Below are 20048 nucleotides of genomic sequence, written 5' to 3' on the forward strand. Positions count from 1 at the left end.
TTCATAAACGAGTTAATACGAGGACAAACGAGTATTTTAGAGGCATGTGTGTGGTGAGGACGAGGCTATAAAAGCCCATTATCTGAGCGCCTGGCAGCTACGAGGGACCGGAGAGGCTGTTTTTGGATAGGCTCAGCCCTCTTGCGCACTATAATTCCACCTGATTTGTGTGCCGGATGCTGTATATAAAAAAAATTATTTTGTAGCGGATTAAGCATTTTCTGTCAGAGCTTGGATGTTGAAAACACCTCTAATCGCTTCTAGAATCACATCACCGTGCACTGATGTGGAGAAGGGATTTGAAACAGTTTAAAAGGTAATGTTTTTATTGTAATAGCTTGGTAAAACAGTTGCATGTTAATTCCTTCTATATAATCAGCTGTTAAAGTACGAGGTCTATTAGAAAAGAAACCGACCTTTCACGTGCGATTACGTCAGACAGGCTTCAACCCTTGTGCGCTTGCTTGAGTTTTTTCACGCCTGTCGGTTGCGTCATTCACCTGGGGGCAGGCTTTGAGTGAGCACTGGTCCACTCCCCTCGTCGGAATTCCTTTGTCTGACTTCTTCCTGAGAGACTGGCACTTTGCTTGATCAAAATTTTTTCTGAAACTGTGAGACACATCCAAGTGGACACCATTCGAGAAATTAAGACGGCTTTCTGTGAAAATTTTAACGGCTGATGAGAGATTATGGAGTGTTACTGTCGCTTTAAAGACTGCCCACGGAGCCAAACGGCACGCCGCGCCCCGAGCCGCCGTCGTCAGCCTGTTTCAAGCTGAAAACTTCCAAATTTAAGCCTCTGTTGACCCAGGACGTCGTGAGAGAACAGAGAAGTTTCAGAAGAGCTCGGGATCAGCAGTTTATCCGGACATTCCACTGTTAAAGGAGATTTTATAATGAAAGACGTGCGGACGGATTCACGCATCGGCACCCAGCCACTCATGGCGCGGCGCCACAGCAAAACACCTCCGTGTTGATAACCATTCGTAAGATTCAGGCGGTTTTCGATGGTTTTCAGTCAAGTGAGTATCCGAGAAATTGTTTAACAGCTGAGCATGTTCAAACTTGTCCTGTAATGCTTCCAACGGAGGTGTTTTGCTGTGGCGCCGCGTGATGAGCGGCTGGGTGCCGACGCGCGAATCCGTCCGCACGTCTTTCATTACAAAATCTCCTTTAACAGTGGAATGTCCGGATAAACTGCTGATCCCGAGCTCTTCTGAAACTTCTCTGTTGTCTCACGACATCCTGGGTCAACAGAGGCTTAAATTTGGAAGTTTTCAGCTCGAAACAGGCTGACGACGGCGGCTTGGGGCGCGGCGCGCCGTCCGGCTCCGTGGGCAGTCCTTAAAGCGACAGTAACACTCCATAATCTCTCATCAGCCGTTAAAATTTTCACCAAAAACGTCTGAATTTCTCGAATGGTGTCCACATGGATGTGCCTTACAGTTTCAGAAAAAATTTTGATCAAGCAAAGCGCCAGTCTCTCAGGAAGAAGTCAGACAAAGGAATTCCGACGAAGGGGGTGGACCAGTGCTCACTCAATGCCTGCCCACAGGCGACTGACGCAAATGACAGGCGTGAAAAAACTCATGCATGCGCACGAGGGTTCAAGCTTGTCTGACGCAATCACACGTGATTCAAATCCATATACTTTTTGAAAAAATAAAAAGGTCGGTTTCTTTTCTAATAGACCTCGTATGTCTATGATAGATTTAATATTTTGTTAATGGATCAGGAGCTCCGCTGTGTGTGCGCACTGACGCAATGACTCCCGCTCAAAACGAACATTTCCGCAGAACGCCAGCTCACAAAAAATGATTTTGCAGTCAATAACAGACAAAAACAAAGTTAAAAGTTGAATTGCAGTGTGAAAATGACTGTGTGTTTAAAGCCATGGAAGAAATAAAGCCAACGAGAAGGAGTACAGAGGCGGCTGTCCAAGAACGCAGAACAGCAGTGCGTGCAAAGAGCAATTTTGCAGTCAATAATGTACGAACACAATGTAAAAGTTGGATCACAGTATCAATTGTGTGTTTAAAGCCGTGGAAGAAATAAAGCCATGGAGAAGGAGCGCAGAGGCGACTGTCCAGGAACGCAGAACAGCAGTGCACACAAAAGATCGATTTCGCAGACATTAACAGACGAACACAAAGTTAAAAGTTGGATCACGGTGTCAAAACAAATAAAGCCAGCGAGAGGAAGTGCAGAGGCGACTGTCCAGGAACCCACTGTTTGGTTCTAGCTGGTCTGGTGCATTTAATGACTCTGGAACACAGGTGAACAGCAGCCTAGCGCAGGGCGCTCACCTGCCGGACTGTACTGGAGCGTCTATATTTGGACTGCGTTTAAAAAACATCTTGAATGGATGCTGTGAATTGAAAACCCACACTTTAAAGGGATCAAGTGTCGGAGGGGTGGAGGGTTGGACCAAACCCATGCATAAACGTGCACCAACGTTGCGTTACATGGCGCTACATGGATCATATGTGGCTTGACGTGGATCATATGCACATGAGCCATTCGAGGCTGGACGAAGCTGAAATGACAGATCAGTCGTGGCTCACTAAAGGCTGATACCAGGCACATGTGAAGTACAGAGAGGCACCTTAGTTGTGGATATGTGACGGCTTAAAACGTGGATCATTCTTTGAATAATCATTGACACACCCACTCGTGGCTCATTATTCGTGGCTTATTATTCGGTGGGACCGAGGCTTAATATATTGAGCTGCAGCCTCATCGTTCATTGTTGGCGTTGTTGATCATCTCACTGTCACCAGGTGTTATCCTGTAAATATTTCATGAGGCTTCAGTATGATCCTACTGCCACACAAAGGCTGTTCTCAGCGCCTCGGACAGTGACTGTAGAAACAGAGGGCTATCAGTTCGACTTTGGACCAAATCATTTTTTCAGCACTGCTAAAATTAAATTATGGACTGGGGCAAGATAGACACACTGATCAAAACACCAAGACTTACTCCACACATCAGGAATTCCGTGGTGAAATGATAAAAGAGGAAATGAAAAGCATGCAAGAAACAATGAACTGTCTGTGCCAGTATCCAGTTTAAAAAAAAAAAAAGTCTAAGACGGCATGGCAAAGATATGACAGTTAGCCTGGCAAGTTGACCTCTACGCATTGGGAGACAAGCGGATACATACAAGACAGCAAGACAAAGAATTCTGTATAACTGAGAGAAGGTTGACATTCACATGCTCACATGCGCACGCATAAATGTCATCCTCTGAACATAGGGAGGGCTCGACCTTTGCACTTCAACTCTTAGACTTAACATCCCATCCACAAGTACAGTTCCAGTGAATTTTACGAGTCAGCCAGTCTGCAGTCCTTTGATCTAAACTCCCTTTTTGGCATGTCCAGACAGCATTTTTTTCTCTCAGAAAACCACTGAGAGGGCATTCAGACATGCTTTATTCCATCACCTCATGTCAGGGCTTTCTTAAAAATAAAAAGTGTTCCTGTGTTACTGGTTTCTATGACAACAATAAAGACCTTATCATGCACAGTGATAAAAGCACACACCCTCAGCAGGAACATAGTGCATGTCCAATCTGCTGTCACAGATGAGTTTTTTGTCTCTATTGTGATAGATTGTGTGTGACATATCAGCTGACTGTAGACAGAAATGGCAAAGACAAACTTTTCCTTCTGTGAGAGTCAAAGGTTTTGAAACCTTTGACTCTCACAGTGCTTTTTCAGGTAACCAATCACATGGAGCAAATGCCTTATACTTGTACTGAAGAATGTGTGTCTTCCTTCAGTATCCCACTGAGGTTCTGGAATAATGCAGAAATAAAAGAAGATATCACTGATAAGGGCCCCTTCACACATAGTACAAATAAGTACAATTCAGGGCGAATCACAGCGGAACAACTCATATGAGCAAACCACGAAAACATCGGGCAGTCAGGCATGAACGACACCATCGCAACGGGAACACAGTGCAAGGGGTTGAAAATGTTAGACCTTACTTGTGTGAAGCGCCTTTAGGCAACTTTGTTGTGATTTGGCGCTATATAAATGAAAATAAATTGAAATTGAAATTGAGCAGCTGGAGCTTGAGTAACCACATTTTGCAGCTGCTGTGAAAAAAAATACATGCCACTCACGGGATTTGAACCTGCAATTTACAAAAGCTCTGACTGCCATCCAGAAACTTTATCACTGCGCCACCATCGCTGTCCTGTAGGTGTGGAAATCAACAAGGACATGAACATATTTTTTTTAAAAAGAGAAAAAAGCACCATGATAGCTGACCACATGGCGTTATTTCTGCTGATACGTGACTGAAAGTGGTGTATTTGTCGCACTGCTGGCTTGTCATATAGCCATACGATTCCTGCTTCATGCGCAATTCATATGCAATTCGACCACGTTCGTACTATGTGTCAAGGAGCCCTAAGAAAACTCATGCCAAGCTTCTTGGAGGAGGAAAGCCACTTAATTGGCAAAGCATGTTTTTAAAGAGTGGCTAAAAGAGGAGATAAAACAGCACCAGTCACAGCACTTTACTGTATTCAACATAAAACCATCCTGAAATAACAGCAAGAACTATCTAAGGAGCTAGTATGTTAGTGGAAAAAAATACTCCAGTCTTGCTAACAAGGCAGATAATGTGGTTAATTAGCAATCTAACATCAATAGCGCCCCCCCGATCACTACTGCGGTCAGAGTTCAAAGCAAAATACCATAAAGTCAGCAAACTGCTAAACAAAATACATAAAGCTTTTAAATCATGAAAGACTCCTGTAACTTGCCAGTGGAAAATCATTTTTCTCTAAAATGCACAAGGCAAACAATTTTTTCTTCAAAAGCACAACACAATTAAAGGATGTGCTGCTCTGTGATGTGTTGCTTTAGTTTAAAAAAAAATCTGCAGTAGTTAGGTTATGACATCAGTAAAGGAGACACCAGTGTCTGTCCCGTTGTCTGGTTAATTCATTTGTTGATGTCTTGATAAATCTGTGTGATCCTGACAGTTTTTTTGTTTGGCTATTTGGCACAAAAATGCAGGATGTAAAGTACAAAAAGGTGATGTGACCAGAGGTGCCAACACAATGTGAACATGAAGAAGGGTAGAAAAAAATAACAGGAAAATAAACTGTATTTGTCTTTCCTGTTGCTTTCTATCCTGACCTGCTCAACCATATTCTGGAATGAATCAATCACTATTGAGTTTCACACATTAGGTTCTGATCAGGCCTGTAAATCACTCATTTCCTGCCTCACATTCTTTTATACCTCTCTCAATTCAGACTAATGTAGAAAATGCAAATGGAAATGGCAAATGTAGTCACTGTTGAGAAAAAAAATTCCAAAAATTTATCCATTTCCATGTCAGAAAGGGCTTAAAATCATAACTGTTTACTTCAAAGGTCAGGCGGTAAATAACCACAATGGATTCGAAAGGATATTCCTCAAGACATTTTGTTTGAATTCAACCTGAACTCATTTGCTTGAGTCAAGCCACTGGCAGATAATGTCGTTTTTCTTTGAAGACCTTATCCCAACATTGGAACATTATTGACACTTTTAGTTTTTTTTATGTCTCATTGTATCGCGCCACCTGTGAGAGGCGCTATCTGGAAGAGCATAGATGCTCAACGGTCAACATGCCAAGCAATCCACAGTCTCCAATTCCACACTGCACTCATGAGTGAATGTTCGCTATTAATACACGAGATGTCAGGGATGCCTTTCCAGGAAAAACAAAGAGAGCAATAAGGGAAGAGAGGAGGGGAAGCTCAATAAATATCAAGGGAAAGTGTCTAAAACCTACAGACCACAGAGGGTTTCAGTATCATTTAGCTAATTAGACTTTTCTCTATAACTTTTGATCATCTCATTTGAAAATAAATCAACTCTCAGTAATATTTCGACCGGCAAGTCACCTTATAAAACACCAGTTGTGAGATGGAGACAATGACACTAGAAGGTTGAAAGAAATGAGCTTTAGCTGTGTCTGCACCCGTCTGGAGTGTTGCATAACATTCGTACAACTAGTAATCTTTGTTTGAAGCTGCTCCACTTTATCATCCTTTGCCACATAAGTAAGACTATTACGCCGCGTTCACACCGGGCGCGATCAGACGCTACAAATTTGCGTGGGTCGCCAGGCGACGGACACACCTCCTTCGCCCAGTGTGTCGCTCTGCTTGGGTGGACTTTCACTGTGAAAATTCGTCCCGGTGCGCCATCAAATAGGAGGAGTTTCCATTCCGCTCGCCGGCTCCGGTTGTCAGTCAAGCTAACGTGACGGACCTTGATCACACGGAGCGAGTTGTTGTGAAAAGCTCCCAATACAGAGAGTATCATTATTTGCTGCAGGAGCTGTGTCTGGGTGACGGCCGCTTTCAGCGGTCCTTACACCTCTGCGGGACCCAGTTTGAGGATCAACTGTCCCATTCGCGCGCAAATGTAAACAATTAAAAAAAAAAAAAAAAAAACTCCACTGCTTGCTGCAGCTGGCTCTTCCACCCAAAAACTCTGTCATAATTGTGTTTAGAAACCAGTCACCATTTGTTTTATTATACATCTGTGTAGTTAATTAATAAAATATTCTCTACGGACGATTCACTTGTGCGCGCACGTAAAAAAAAAAGAAAAGGAAAAAGCTCCGCTCCCCGCTGCTGCAAGTAGGGCTGCTGCTCGCTCCAAAAACTCTGTCATAATTGTGTTTAGAAACCAGTCACCATTTGTTTTATACAGGTGTGTAGTTAATAAGTAAAATAATCTCCAGGACAATTCGCGTGCGCACGTAAAATAAAAATAAAAATAAACTCCGCTCCCTGCTGCTGTGGTGCTGCTGTTCGCTCCAAAAAGTCTGTCATGATTGTGAAATAAAGGACAAAAGAGACATAAGTCCTGCTCACAGGCTGCTACCAGATACAGGACATGTTCACATCTTCAGTCAAACTCCAGACATCTCCACGTCACTACATATTCAGTCCCTGATTGGTCATCGCGGCGCGACGAGACAAAAAAGTTCAGATTTTTGAACTTGGGGAGGAGGGCAGCGCGACGTGAGGCGACGCAATATCGCGCCACAAACGCGCAAAACGCTCAAAATCGCTTCACTCGCGTCGCGTCACTCGCCTCAATCGTGTCGCGCTGTGCAGTTTGGCACCAAAACGCGTCCTTACATAGGGATTACATGGCAACCTGTGGCTGCAGTCGCTCGCATTGTGCCGGTGTGAACGCGGTATTACAGACACACAAACAACATCCAGACAAAAGGTATTGGTCATATCTACAGGTGGTCTCCCAGCAATGGTTTGCCAAATTTCTATCCCGATTTCAAAATTGAGGAAATTAGGCCAGTTTTTCTTTTTTTCTTTTTTTGCTTGTTTTTTTTTTTTTAATAGCAGGAAAAATTAGGGCTACATACTAATATAACAGAATATTGCAGAATACAGCTGAGTACTTACTATTTCCACTGCACAATTGGTTTTGCGCACACTTTTCCATAATTCTAAACTGAGTCATTAAATCTAATTATTTACACTGTGTGTCATGATTTATTTGGCTTTTACCTGTTTTCAAGTCCTGATTTTTTTTTTTCCACCTGATAAACTGTACACAATCGGGTTTTCAAAATTGGTAATGGGTGCCCGCCCTAAGACTAGATTAACCCTCTGGAATCCTCTAAGGCGTCTCCACATCCACACATGACCAATTTAAGCGAACATAACATCCAATACACCGCAGTCTGAGTCTCTGTTTCAATGTCTGTTGAAAGTACAGACTTCAAACTATATACCAGTTTTAAATTCTGTTGTCTTCGACTCTAGTATAGCTTGAATCATGATTTCTAATTTACATGATGCTTTTTTCCTGAATATTATGGTCCAGGACTTTCACTTCCAAATTTTTCTCTCTCACCCACAGCAGTTGCAGGGGGACAAACATGACTTCCCCATTTATCATTAGTGGAAAATGTATGACCTAAACCAATCAAAATCAAAATGGTTTTGATCGTAGTTTAGATCCTAGCCAAAAAGCCACCAAAGGCAGGCTAAAGTGCCAACACTGCCTCCAAGTGGACAACAGGAGGAGTGACACTCTTATGTTGGACAGAAATTGCTTTTTGAGTGGCACAAATAATTTGTGTGGCATCGTATTGTTTTTTAAATAGTTGTACAAAAAACACCTGAAGCATTTCCTGTATTTTAATGTAAATAGATACATTTGAATGTATATAACTTTGTTGTTTGCTACATTTGTACATGATTTTGAAATTTACAATTTATATTTGCATTCTAAGTTATAAAAATGGTTTGTTAAACATGCTTGTGGTTTTCACAGTAAAAAAAAAAATCATTCAGATTTTATGTTTTTGTGTGAATTTAGATCCATTGTGTAAACACAGTATGTCAGCATGAAATAAAAAAAAACTGTAAAGTCACACAGGTGAGGTTGAACTGAAAAAAATGACACCAAACAAGGCAAAGTAAACAGTTCTTAAGGTAAATTATGAAGGTAAAACCAAAAGTAGTCAAAAAGACCAATTATACCCTAGACTCCAGAGGGTTAAAGAAATCTTTAACGAATGTAAACTAAGCCCGGCTAACTTGCTAACATTAACGCCGCTGCTTTGATATTAAAATTGTTGTTATTGTGAAGCAAAGTCAAGAAAAATTAGTTAGCAACAAGAGCTTTACATATTTTAGTCCATGTCCAGATAATAATCATATTAAAGCAAACAGAGCTCTGGTATCGGAAAGTATTGGTATCAGCACATATCCAAATTCAGGTATTGGGATCAGATTGGAAGTGAAAAATTGTGGATCGGTGCATCCCTAGTAATAATTCACACACCCACTCCCTAACTCACCTACTCCCTAACTCACCCCTCCTTAACTCACTCACTCAACTACTCAACATTTTTGCTTACCAAGACCTACGCTCTTACCTGTGCAGGGAATTAGTGTCTCAGTGATCATTTATGTGTGACATATGTAATTATGTGTCTGATTCCCCAAATGATGACATGCTGCAATTACTAAGAAATCACATGGTTAAAAATGCAGAAGCTGACCTGGTTATTCCAGGCGCAGTACAGATCACAGATCAGGCTCCAGTTGTTGTTCAGCATACAGTCGAGAACTTTGAACTGAGACATTATACGTTCCACTGAAGAAATATAACCTGTCCAGAAAGCTCCCACTCAGCTCCGTGGACTAAAACCCGCTGAGCACCCCACTGGGATTGACGTTCCGAAAAGTAGGCTCAACACAGACGAGGGTCAGAGGAAGCAAGAGGGAATAATCACCAGAAGGCAGAGGGTACATCTCTGTGCCCATCTGCGAGCCCAGCGGGTATCCTGTCAGCTGCGACCATCATCCCTGCCGCGCTTCATTAACAATATGTTAATAATACGCAAAGTACAAAGCTCGTGGGATTAGCTTAGACATCACACCCAAACACACAACTAGCGTGTGTGCAAGATGGAACAGGAAGGAGTTGTGTGCAGTTCCGACACCCAGAAAAAAAAAGTCCACTGCAGAACAAGCATCACCATGGTTACGTGGCAGAGTCCAGACTGATCCGTACAGAAGATGCCTGTGACACAATGGCACAGAGGGCACTCTTCATATATCACCATATTTTGGGAAGACGCCGCTTCTGAAGTCGCTCTCTGTGCCTCGCTAGACTACTGTCCCCGACTGGCTGTGCCTCCCTGTGCTCGTCTCTGCAGCGGTGCCAGGCTGAGGCAGCCCGAGCGTCAGCACAGCCAATAATTTATCACAAACCAGGCTGCAATGCAGAACAGGTCAGGATGGTCATCCTGATGCTGGACATTCATTTGGTGCATCGCCTGAAGGGGTTCCACAAAAAAACAAACGATACAGAGGACTCAGGGTCTGCTTCTGGCATCAGCTCCAAATGTGACAGCTTCTGCACACAGTCAGCATCCAGGACAGTTGCCAGCCTGATTTCTTTATTTCATTACACTGCAAAAAACAAAACATCTACACGATCCTTTACAGAGGAGGACTGTCGCAGACCCCACCACTGCAAACACCCTGTCAGAAGTCAGCACTTTTCTATTACATTGCAGACATTATGAACCCAAGAAACGCCAACTTCATTTCATTTGTCAGTTTTTGATACCGTCCCAACTTTTTCTGATTTGGGGTTGTAGAAATCAAAGTCTACTGTTACAGCCTTCCTCAATAACATCCCGAAATATGACAGCAATGCATTTCAGCATGAGCGTAGGGAGAATTTCCAGACTACGGGATGCCAGTAAATAGTTGACTGAGGTGCCTTCGACTCTTTGATGCTGTATGATATCCAGATGGTTGAGACTGTGACATTAGCGGTCAAACACTTCAACGATGAGATTCTCTAACCTCACTTCACGTTAAAAAAAAAAGCTACAATCAGTTACAAGTGAGTATCAGCCCAAGGGGGCTTCGAAGTGTGAATGAATTTTTAATAAGAGCTTACCAGTCCAGTTGGGGGTCCCCCCCCCACCAACACACTCGCCTGCTACTCTCAATTACAGGGATCCACCAGATGTTAAGTAACATTGGCAGTTAAATAGGTGTTAAAGAAGGGTTATACCAACGTAACGCAGCAACTAAAGCAAATACATCACCAAGAGCTTTCATTTTAAAACTAGTGAGTGCAAGCTTTTCGCTTTTGTTTCTAGGGATGGGTATTGAGAACCGTTTTTTTCGAGACTCATTAAGAAATGGTTTGATCCATCGACATCAATAGCCTTTCTGCTTAACGGTCCTTCAGAGCGACCGTTGTTTTTGACGGTGTTTGTCAGGAAAAGTATAATTTCTCTACAGTGATTGCAGACACTGCAGCGGGCCTGTAATCAACTGCTTCTGTAACGGCCCTACTTTGAAGCTTGAACCAATGAAGCAGTCTTCCAACCTGCTGCTTTGTTGGTTCTTTGCTTCCTCCGTTCCGTTCGCACAGCTCCAAATGCGGCGCCGCTCTCTGCCAAGTCACGTTGATAACTTCAAACCAAATCGCCGTTTTAAATCAAATGAGACCTCTTTCCAAACGTTGTAAAACAAACAATAAACTACAATCAACAACGGTTTTTTCCTCCCAAAATGAGATGTTCTGCATTCTTTATGAATTACACTGAGGCTCAGCTCAGAGGTATGGAGTGACATTCATCCCATTACTGTCTGAAAAGAAATGCTTTTGACAAAACCTACAGATTTTGTTTATTTCTATTTATGTCCAGAAATCAAGGATCCAGTGAACAATTTCATATGTATTTATTTTAAGACTCAATAAAATGTTGCTGACATAGAAAAGCTGTAAAGCCGACTTTTAGTACACAGAAAATTCACAAGAGGTATTGATAAGGGAATTGATAAAGAACTGGATTGATAAGCAGAATTGATAATGGCATCGATATTGATAAAATCTAATCAACACCCATCCCTATGTGTCTCACAAGCAGACCCAAAGGATGAAAACAGCTGACACCAACAGCCAGTGTAGTATCATGAGGTATTTTGTTTTTTATGTATATTCTGCAAATAAAGCTACAACAAATAATTGATTTATTAACCATTTATTAAATTAATCGCCAACTATTTTGATAACAGAGGCAGTGCCAGGATGCCAAGCTTGGGTGGGCATTTGTCCTCTTTTGGGGGGTAGGGGCAAAAAGGACCTCTAAATTGGTGTAAAATACAACACGCACAACATCTTGAAACTTTTTTCCCTCTAACTAAATGTAGACCACAAGAACATACAGACTGTAGGTGACGGCTAACAAACTAAGGTAAACATCAATAATGTAGAACATAGAACATAGAACAACAGGAGATGTTCAGTCATTAGGGAAGAAACTAGATATTTACTGTAACCCAGACACTATTTTCGGGGCTAATCTGCGGCTTGTCTTGGCAAATTCTGACACAAATTTATTCATGTCAAGATTTTTATTATGTCTTTTTCGTGGGTCAAAATGACTACATCTCTCTTCCTTGGACGCAGCATTGATCTGCAGAGAGGGGTGAGCATGCAGGTCAAAGTGGAAAATGATCATATTTGGCACAATCTGGGATGAATTTTGGGATATCTGTGAGCTGTTTTTTTTTTTGAGAGAGAGTGTAATCAATGAGCCCTCCTCATCCATAACCCCATGATTGTGGCCATGCAGAGCGAGTTCACTAACCGAGAGAAACTGAATGACTTCACCCCTGCTTTTAATGTAGCAGCAGATAGACAATATTTTCCCCTGTTTCTAACCGGCACTAGCACTCCTGCCACGCAGATACGGCCCTGGAATGTGAGATGCTTGCTGCGCGTTTGGAAAACCACTGTCTTTATAGAGTGCGTTTATCCAATTAGTGTGTTAGCTAATGTAGCACAATCTGAATTAGAACTAAATTTGTGACAAGTGAAGCAGAAGCTGGCATCGTGCAGTAGTGAATATTCAAGCCACGGCCGAGTTTGATACCGTGCTGTGGTAAAACACCTCTGAATTTGCACAAATAGCCACTTAGATTAACTGTTTAAAATGGGCTGGGAAGGGTGATCCATGTTTAAGTCCGGAGGAGTGGACACAGCAGAGCTGGGGGGCCTGCACTTGGGGAGCGCAGACATTTTGAGCCACCAGCATGGGTGCAGAGGTGCTGGAGCACGGTGCATCTGCTGGTGATTCACAGGCAGCTGCTGGTAGAGACGGCACTTGCATTTGTGGGAGATGCTTGTTTTTTAATGAACCACCTATGCATTTGTATTGGAATAATTTGGCAAATGTTCGAAGTGCTTATGCTACAGATGTTCGAAATATTGAAATGTGCTTATGAGCCGGAATTATTGGTGCAACAACACCAGGGAGAAGACGGCAGTCGAACTAAGAATGGGAGGGTCCTTTCACGTCAGAACAGACTGGCAAAGGAATCCACCAATCACACATTGTGCTGGATACAGTAGAAGAAGCATACGTAAAGCTCTCTCTGAATGGCTGTGTAACTCTGGCTGTGAATCACATGTGATATCACATGTTTGCTGTCAAACATGCGATGAGTTTTTTTGGGGGGGTGGGCAGAGCTTTTCTCAGGGTGGGCATATTGTCATAATAATATCATGACATGACACATGAGCACCGGGGTGAACGGCAGCTGGCAGCACCCCTAACCAACACTCACCCCCACGCCCACAACCACGCCCACCATCCTCTCCGTCCACAATTCAGGCACATGCTGGCTCCAGAGTAAAAGCATGTGTCCAACCCCGGCTTCAGGCAAAAATCATCCAATCAATTCTGCGTTATGGATCTCGTGCTGCTCTCTGGACACACACACACACACACACACACACACACACACACACACACACACACACACACACACACACACACACACACACACAAATAGACCTTTAGCCACAACAACAGGTGCACAAGCGTGTTTCACAGTTTTTAATGTCACCTCACTTCATCAACAGAGGAAAGATGAAAATGTCAGATGGCCATAAAAAGCCAAGTACGGACCTGAAGCTTGAAAGGTGACGGACAAGTTTGGTTATTGAACACAGTGAAGAAGAAGAAGAAGAAGAAGAAGAAGAAGAAGATGATGATGAAGAAAAAGACAAAGAAGAAGAAGAAGAGTTAGTTATTACAACTCTGTCCTCATCCATATTAACTCTGCAGCATCTTTTACAAAGATGTGGCTGTTGTTGGTGGTAGGGCTGGGCGATATGACTTAAAATTCATATCACGATATAAATTGAATCCCTTCAAGGTAACGGTATATATCACGATATAAACGTAAGTGTAAAAGTTATAATGGAAATATTTCTGAATGGGTCATATAGTCCCTTTGCAAAGCTAAACTGATTAAAATAAACAAATAAAAAAACAACAAAATATCAACAGATATAATTAATTTTGAGCGCCTGATTCTCTGACTTGTTAGACATGTATTTTTGTGCATTGGAATAATCTCATTTCGCCATTCCTGCTTCTGTCCAGCAGGAGGCAGTGACAGATTGTCTTCTTTTGGTGCTGTGTTTTCCAGAAAGACCTCAGAGATGCCACCATGTGTGTTGATGATCCTGATTGGCTCATGTCGTGGGGTTCCACCAATGATAAAGTGGAAGGCGTAGTTTTTTTTCCTCTACTCGGTGCTCTCAGTTGAATGAGGAAATGTGAGAATATGATCATAACATTCACAAAAAAACTTTGAGGAAATTATTAATCATAATTCAGGTTACAGTAGGCCTATTAACATAATTTAAAAACTCGTATAAAGCTTGAAGCATGAATTTAAAGGGACAGTTGCTTAATTCGGTCATGTGAATTTTACATGACCAAATTCAGTCAGGCGACTCCAGAGTGTTAAAATAACTTATATTTTTACACTCTTACAAGGAGAAATTTTAATCTGCCATGGTGGAGATGGAGCCTGTGACCAAAGCACTGACTGGAGCCTTTTCCAGTCGTTCAGAGTCACTGAGGAAGATACGATAACATCATCAACAAGCATTACCGCAATTGGTCGGTGAAGTCTAAATCTCCACTGGCGGGCAAATTTATACCGTGAACCGAATATATCATTTATACCGCCCACCCCTAGTTGGTGGGATTGAACCAGTGACTTTCATTTAACTGTTACTTTTAGGATAAATACGAGGTCTATTAGAAAAGTATCCGACCTTATTATTTTTTTCAAAAACCAAATGGATTTGAATCACGTGTGATTGCGTCAGACAAGCTTGAACCCTTGTGCCCATGCGTGAGTTTTTCCACGTCTGTCGGTTGCGTCATTCGCCTGTAAGCAGGCTTTGAGTGAGGAGTGGTCCACCCCCTCGGCGGATTTTCATTGTCAGGAAATGGCGGAATGATGTGGGCTTTTTTCCATCAGAATTTTTTCAGAAACTGTTAGAGACTGGCAGCTGGAAACCATTCGAAAAATGTATCTGGCTTTCGGTGGAAATTTTACAGGCTTCACAGAGAATAAGGACTGTTACTACAGCTTTAAGGACGACTTTAAGGACGCTCGGCGCGCTGCGCTCCGTGCCACCATCGAGAGCCACAAACCACCAGATCATTTCTAAATGGATGGCTCTGTGGAGCCGGACCGTCGTGTGCACTTTCTCTGGTTATCATAAGAGCTGGACATCAACCATTTTCCGGCAAATTTCACTTTTAACAAGAGATTTTGTCATGGAAAGCCGAGCGGAGGCTTCGCGTGTCACGACCGATTTGCTGATGGAGCGAGACAAAGGAACACCTCTGTTTTGGTCTCACAGGACAGCTTTGAGATGGCGTTCAGACAGCTGTCGGTGGTTTTTCCATCGAGTGATTATCTGAGAAATTGTGGATGTGCCTGGACATGCCAGAACATGTCCCGTGAGGCTTCATCACGGCGTTGCTGTGCGCCATGCAGCATCGCCGCGACGCGCGAAGCCTCCGCTCCTCTTTCCATGACAAAAACTCCTGTAACAGTGGAATGTGCCGTTCATTTCCAAACTGGACACTGTGTTTTATCTGGGACGTCATCTGACTAGCACAGGAATTGTGAAAAGACGTGGACATCAGCACTTTTTCGGCACATTGAGACAGACGTGCGGAGGAATTCCGCGCGTCGCGGCGGTGCTGAATGGCGCAAAGCAATGCTGTGATGAAGCCTCACGGGACATGTTCTGGCATGTCCAGGCACATCCACAATCTCTTGTTAAAAGTGAAATCTGCCGGAAAATGGTTGATGTCCAGCTCTTGTGATAACCAGAGAAAGTGCACACAACGGTCCCGGTTCCACAGAGCCATCTGTTTAGAAATGATCTGGTGGTTTGTGGCTCTCGATGGCAGCACAGAGCACAGCACGGATCGTGGAGCGCCGAGCGTCCTTAAAGCCGTCCTTAAAGCTGTAGTAACAGTCCTTATTCTCTGTGAAGCCTGTAAAATTTTCACCGAAAGCCAGATACATTTTTCGAATGGTTTCCAGCTGCCAGTCTCTAACAGTTTCTGAAAAAATTCTGATGGAAAAAAGCCCACATCACTCAAAGCCTGCTCACAGGCGAATGACGCAACCAACAGGCGTGGAAAAACTCATGCATGCGCACGAGGGTTCAAGCTTGTCTGACGCAATCACACGTGATTCAAATTCATATGGTTTTTGAAAAAAATAATAAGGTCGGATACTTTTCTAATAGACCTCGTATTATTCAGGCTTTTTGTTGCTGCTGTGTTTGTTTTCTTTCACACGGAGCTATTTGTACCAGAATCATTTACAATCCTCTTGTTTGGTTTAAAAATAATCCTTCCTTGAATTAAAAAAGAAGACAAATCTGTTATATACCACTTCAAAATTTTCAAATCTGATCGGGTTTGCGCTCACGTCCATCAGTATTTGGACAGTGAACATTTTCGTACCTTTTCTTCTTTCTGCACACCACCACAATGGACTTAAAATTAAATTGTTAAGACAAATACTGTATTTCTGGAGTATAAAGCAGTTTTTTTTGTTTTGTTTTGTTTTTTTTGCTAGTTTAGGAGGTCCTGCAACTTCTACTCTGGTGCGGCTCATATACTAAAAAAAAAAAATCATGCTTTCACTATTAAAGCTAAAATTCTACATTCCAAGAACATCTTGATTGTTTCAATTTGACTCCTTTGTGGTAGTGTACAGGGACAAAATACAAACTGTCCAAATACTTAAGGATGTGACTCTAACTTAGAGCTTGGGATCATTTTTTAAAAGTCTAAAATCCACTGGTTTTTGTCATAGTAACTGCTGGTCTACAATAAATGGTTGTAATCAGTTACCATCAGAGGACACTTTAACCTTAAATAGCCAATTCTTAACTCCAGACTCAGCCAATCAGAGAGAAGCATTAGCTCCTGCAACACTGTGACTCCCCCGTTCATTCATGAAATCATTCCTTCATCGTAGCGCCCTTGATCATGTCCACTGCCAACGCTGAGGGGATATAATGTGATTTCCTGTCAAGACCTCAAAACCCACAGCGACGCTGCAGGTTAAGATAAGTCCTGACTACACCGTGTCACAAAAGACCTGGCGGAAAAACAATTATCGCTCATAATGTGCACTTTTAAATACAGAACAAAAAGTGCCTTGTAGCCTGACTGAAAATCCTTCTTGCACAGTTTGCAGAAAGCTGTAGGGATGTGGCGAACTGATTTGTTCTTTCCCGTTATCACGTCTAGTAACACAGGGTGAGTATTACTGAAGGCCAAGTGCTGTGCCACTCCCAGTCAGGCTGTGCTTTGCTGTCTCATCTTTCTGAATGAGTAAGATTAGACCTCACCCATGTGAAGCCCCTTCGGGTGGCTTAGTATGTTGTGACTTGGCACTGTATAAAAAAATATGAGAAAACAGTGACAACAAAAACTAGAACTGCAAAAAATTTTGAATAAACTTTTTCCATTTTCTTGTCATTTCACTTTTACTTTGAACATCAGACATGCATCGTAATAACCTGGATTAGCTCTCTGCCTACTGTTTAATCCAGACATCGCCAACAAATCCTGGTACAACAACAGTGTAAATCCCGTTTTACCATAAACCAGTCTGGCTCATCAGTTTTCAACACTGCCTACAGCAATTTGATAGTATCCTCCAGCGCCAACATCTCTATTCACCTTATTCAGGAAGTCAGGGTGGGCAGCTCCATTTTGTCAAACAACTTCCGGTTTGCCACTGCGTCGATGATTAGCTACGTGGGAACACAGTGCGCTAGAAGTGTCCAAACATGAGCAGCATTAATTGTTCAGTTCATGAGTGCCAGAACAACTGGAAGAAGAGGAAACTATCGCTTTCAGAATGATGTTTTCAACATGGAAAGGAGAGATCTGAGTGCTGTGGACCAGCATTTAACTTGTTCCCTCCTCCATCGAAAGACAAAGGTCTCCGGTGCTGGTTAAAGGTGCTGAATTTGAAAAATCCACCCAAACGTCCCCATGTCTGTTCTTTTTATTTTGTGGAGAAAAACCCACACCACTGCATCCTTACCCGGAGAAATGGTTGGACTACAACGCACCGTTGAAGAAGCCACGGGGGATGCTAGTGAGACAAACGGGTAAGCTGTGTTTGTAGTGTTAGCTGCTATCTAATTTACTCATTTTCTGGCGTTTGATACAACCAAGCACTACATGAAATAACACCATACGTATATTAATGTTACGTAATCTTGGCATTGCGGTGGTACTACTTGTCGGGTAGTATTTTAACTTGATTCAAGGAGATACTGATAGGGTCAGTGCTTTTATAGTTCCTCATCTTCAAACCAATCATCTAACCAGCTAACAATATCAGCATACATAACAGAGGGCCACTTTTTCATGTCATCGTCCCACTCTGTTATGACCCGTGGGTGAGCCAGAGTCGATCCCTTTGAGCTTTTCAAAAAGGTTTTTGTTTCTACCCATTCACCCTATTGACGTATCCCATAATCCCTTGCGTGCCAGAGAGTCGCTGCAGTCAAACAACATATAGAGAATCAACACGACAGTTGTAAATGAATATTATACTACAAAAATGTAAAAATGTAATTTTTTTATGCTTTTCGTCATGTTAATAAGAGACTGCTGCATGATACCCTGAAAACTTGCTAAAACAATTATAACAACTAATCCGTGTCTGTTATGTTTAATCTGCGTGGAATTTAATAAACACAAACTAAATTTCAGACATACTATATATATTAGTCTGGAACAAAGAGGACAAACAGTGTTGTAAAGAACAATAATCAAGACGTTAAAGTGCAAACTTCACTTTCCCCCAGAACGACATGATCAGGAAGTGAGCGTAGCTCACAGCAGCTCCCACTGAAAATAAGGGAGAGACAGCCTGTGATTCTCCCATGTTTACATAAAACAAACGCAATAACAACGTCTAAAAACCCAGAGAATATATTCACGAGGCACAGTATAAAAATAGTTTTATGTTGCGATGTTAATGGTGTTGTCCGTGTGCAGCAGTTAAAGTTCAGCGTGATCAGAGCATCTCAGTGCAGTTCTCAATGTTACTGAGATCTCGCAGCGGACCTCTCCGAGGTTTTGCGGGATTTGAAACGTCAATAGGGTGAATGTAATGACTTCCATTTTTGTATACTGAAAACACCATCCACTGGAAGTCCTAAGCCGAAACGGAAATGCCTCTGTTGTAAAAGTGGGCGGGGCTGAATAAGGTGAATACTGACTACATGTGCAGTGGCGTCACTGAGCTGAGGACACTTGTTTATCTTCCATGTCTATCATCATGTTTATTCACATCTATAGCCCTATCTTGATACTCTGCAGCATATGGTCTAAAGCATATAGCGCAAGTGGATCTGGGGTATGTAATTCACAGGGCACAAAGAGGTGCATCTGCTGGTGAAGGACAAGGAGATGCCCATGTTTCACCTGGCTGCAGCAGATAGATGGCTACTTTCAAGAGATGGGGATGGATCATTTGTCTGCCTGGGTGATTGCCATCCAGGACTCAGGGTAGATCTGTGGTGTGGTAGATATGGTGACAGACGTGGGGCTTTCAACCACTTCAAGCACTGCTCCAGTGAAATATCTATATACAGTTCAAAATCCATTTTATCCTTTGGAAATACAAGTGAGTGTTTGGGAAAAAAAGGGACCATGCATGTTCAAACAGTGGAGTGGAGAAATGAGCCACACCTGGCTGACACCTGAAATGAGCACCACCAGTTTAGACCTCAACATGAGACAGATTAGCTACCGCAGCTGTGACATCGCAGGAACGTGATGCTTCTGTGTCTAAACTCTCCATCCACCAGCAATCACAGAACACCCCGAATAACCAGCAGCTCAAAGCCTCACAGATGTAATATATATGTGTGTGTGTTGGGGGGGGGACCTTAAGACTGGAGCTGTGCAGACGAACTGAACACCTCATGCTTTTGATGTCACGCTTCAGGACCGAAGTTGAAGGCGGGAGGGTGGCATGTGCGACAGAAACAGTCTCAGCCTCACTGAGATTTCGACTGGTTCTGCCTGTCTGCCCGCGTCAACACCAGCTCTGTCATATTTCAGCCCTCTAACGGGGACGTCCAGGCAGA

At 42.7% G+C, this 20048-nt stretch overlaps 1 protein-coding gene across 2 annotated transcripts in view; it reads right to left on the reverse strand.

The window, feature by feature from the left end:
• LOC117506635 (rho GTPase-activating protein 21-A-like) overlaps positions 1-20048 on the reverse strand; it is a 185620-nt gene that overhangs the window by 145969 nt on the left and 19603 nt on the right. Inside the window, exon 1 of one of the 2 annotated variants that reach the window (XM_034166185.1) lies at positions 9061-9353. The exons of the other annotated variant lie outside the window; for it this stretch is intronic. Within the exon in view, the coding sequence (XP_034022076.1) occupies positions 9061-9144 (84 nt within the window). The 5' untranslated portion in view covers positions 9145-9353. Of the gene's footprint in view, positions 1-9060; positions 9354-20048 lie in introns of those variants that run through there. 2 annotated transcript variants of the gene reach the window in all.

Source organism: Thalassophryne amazonica, chromosome 1 (genome assembly GCF_902500255.1).
Source record: "Thalassophryne amazonica chromosome 1, fThaAma1.1, whole genome shotgun sequence".
Classification (NCBI taxonomy): Eukaryota; Metazoa; Chordata; class Actinopteri; order Batrachoidiformes; family Batrachoididae; genus Thalassophryne; species Thalassophryne amazonica.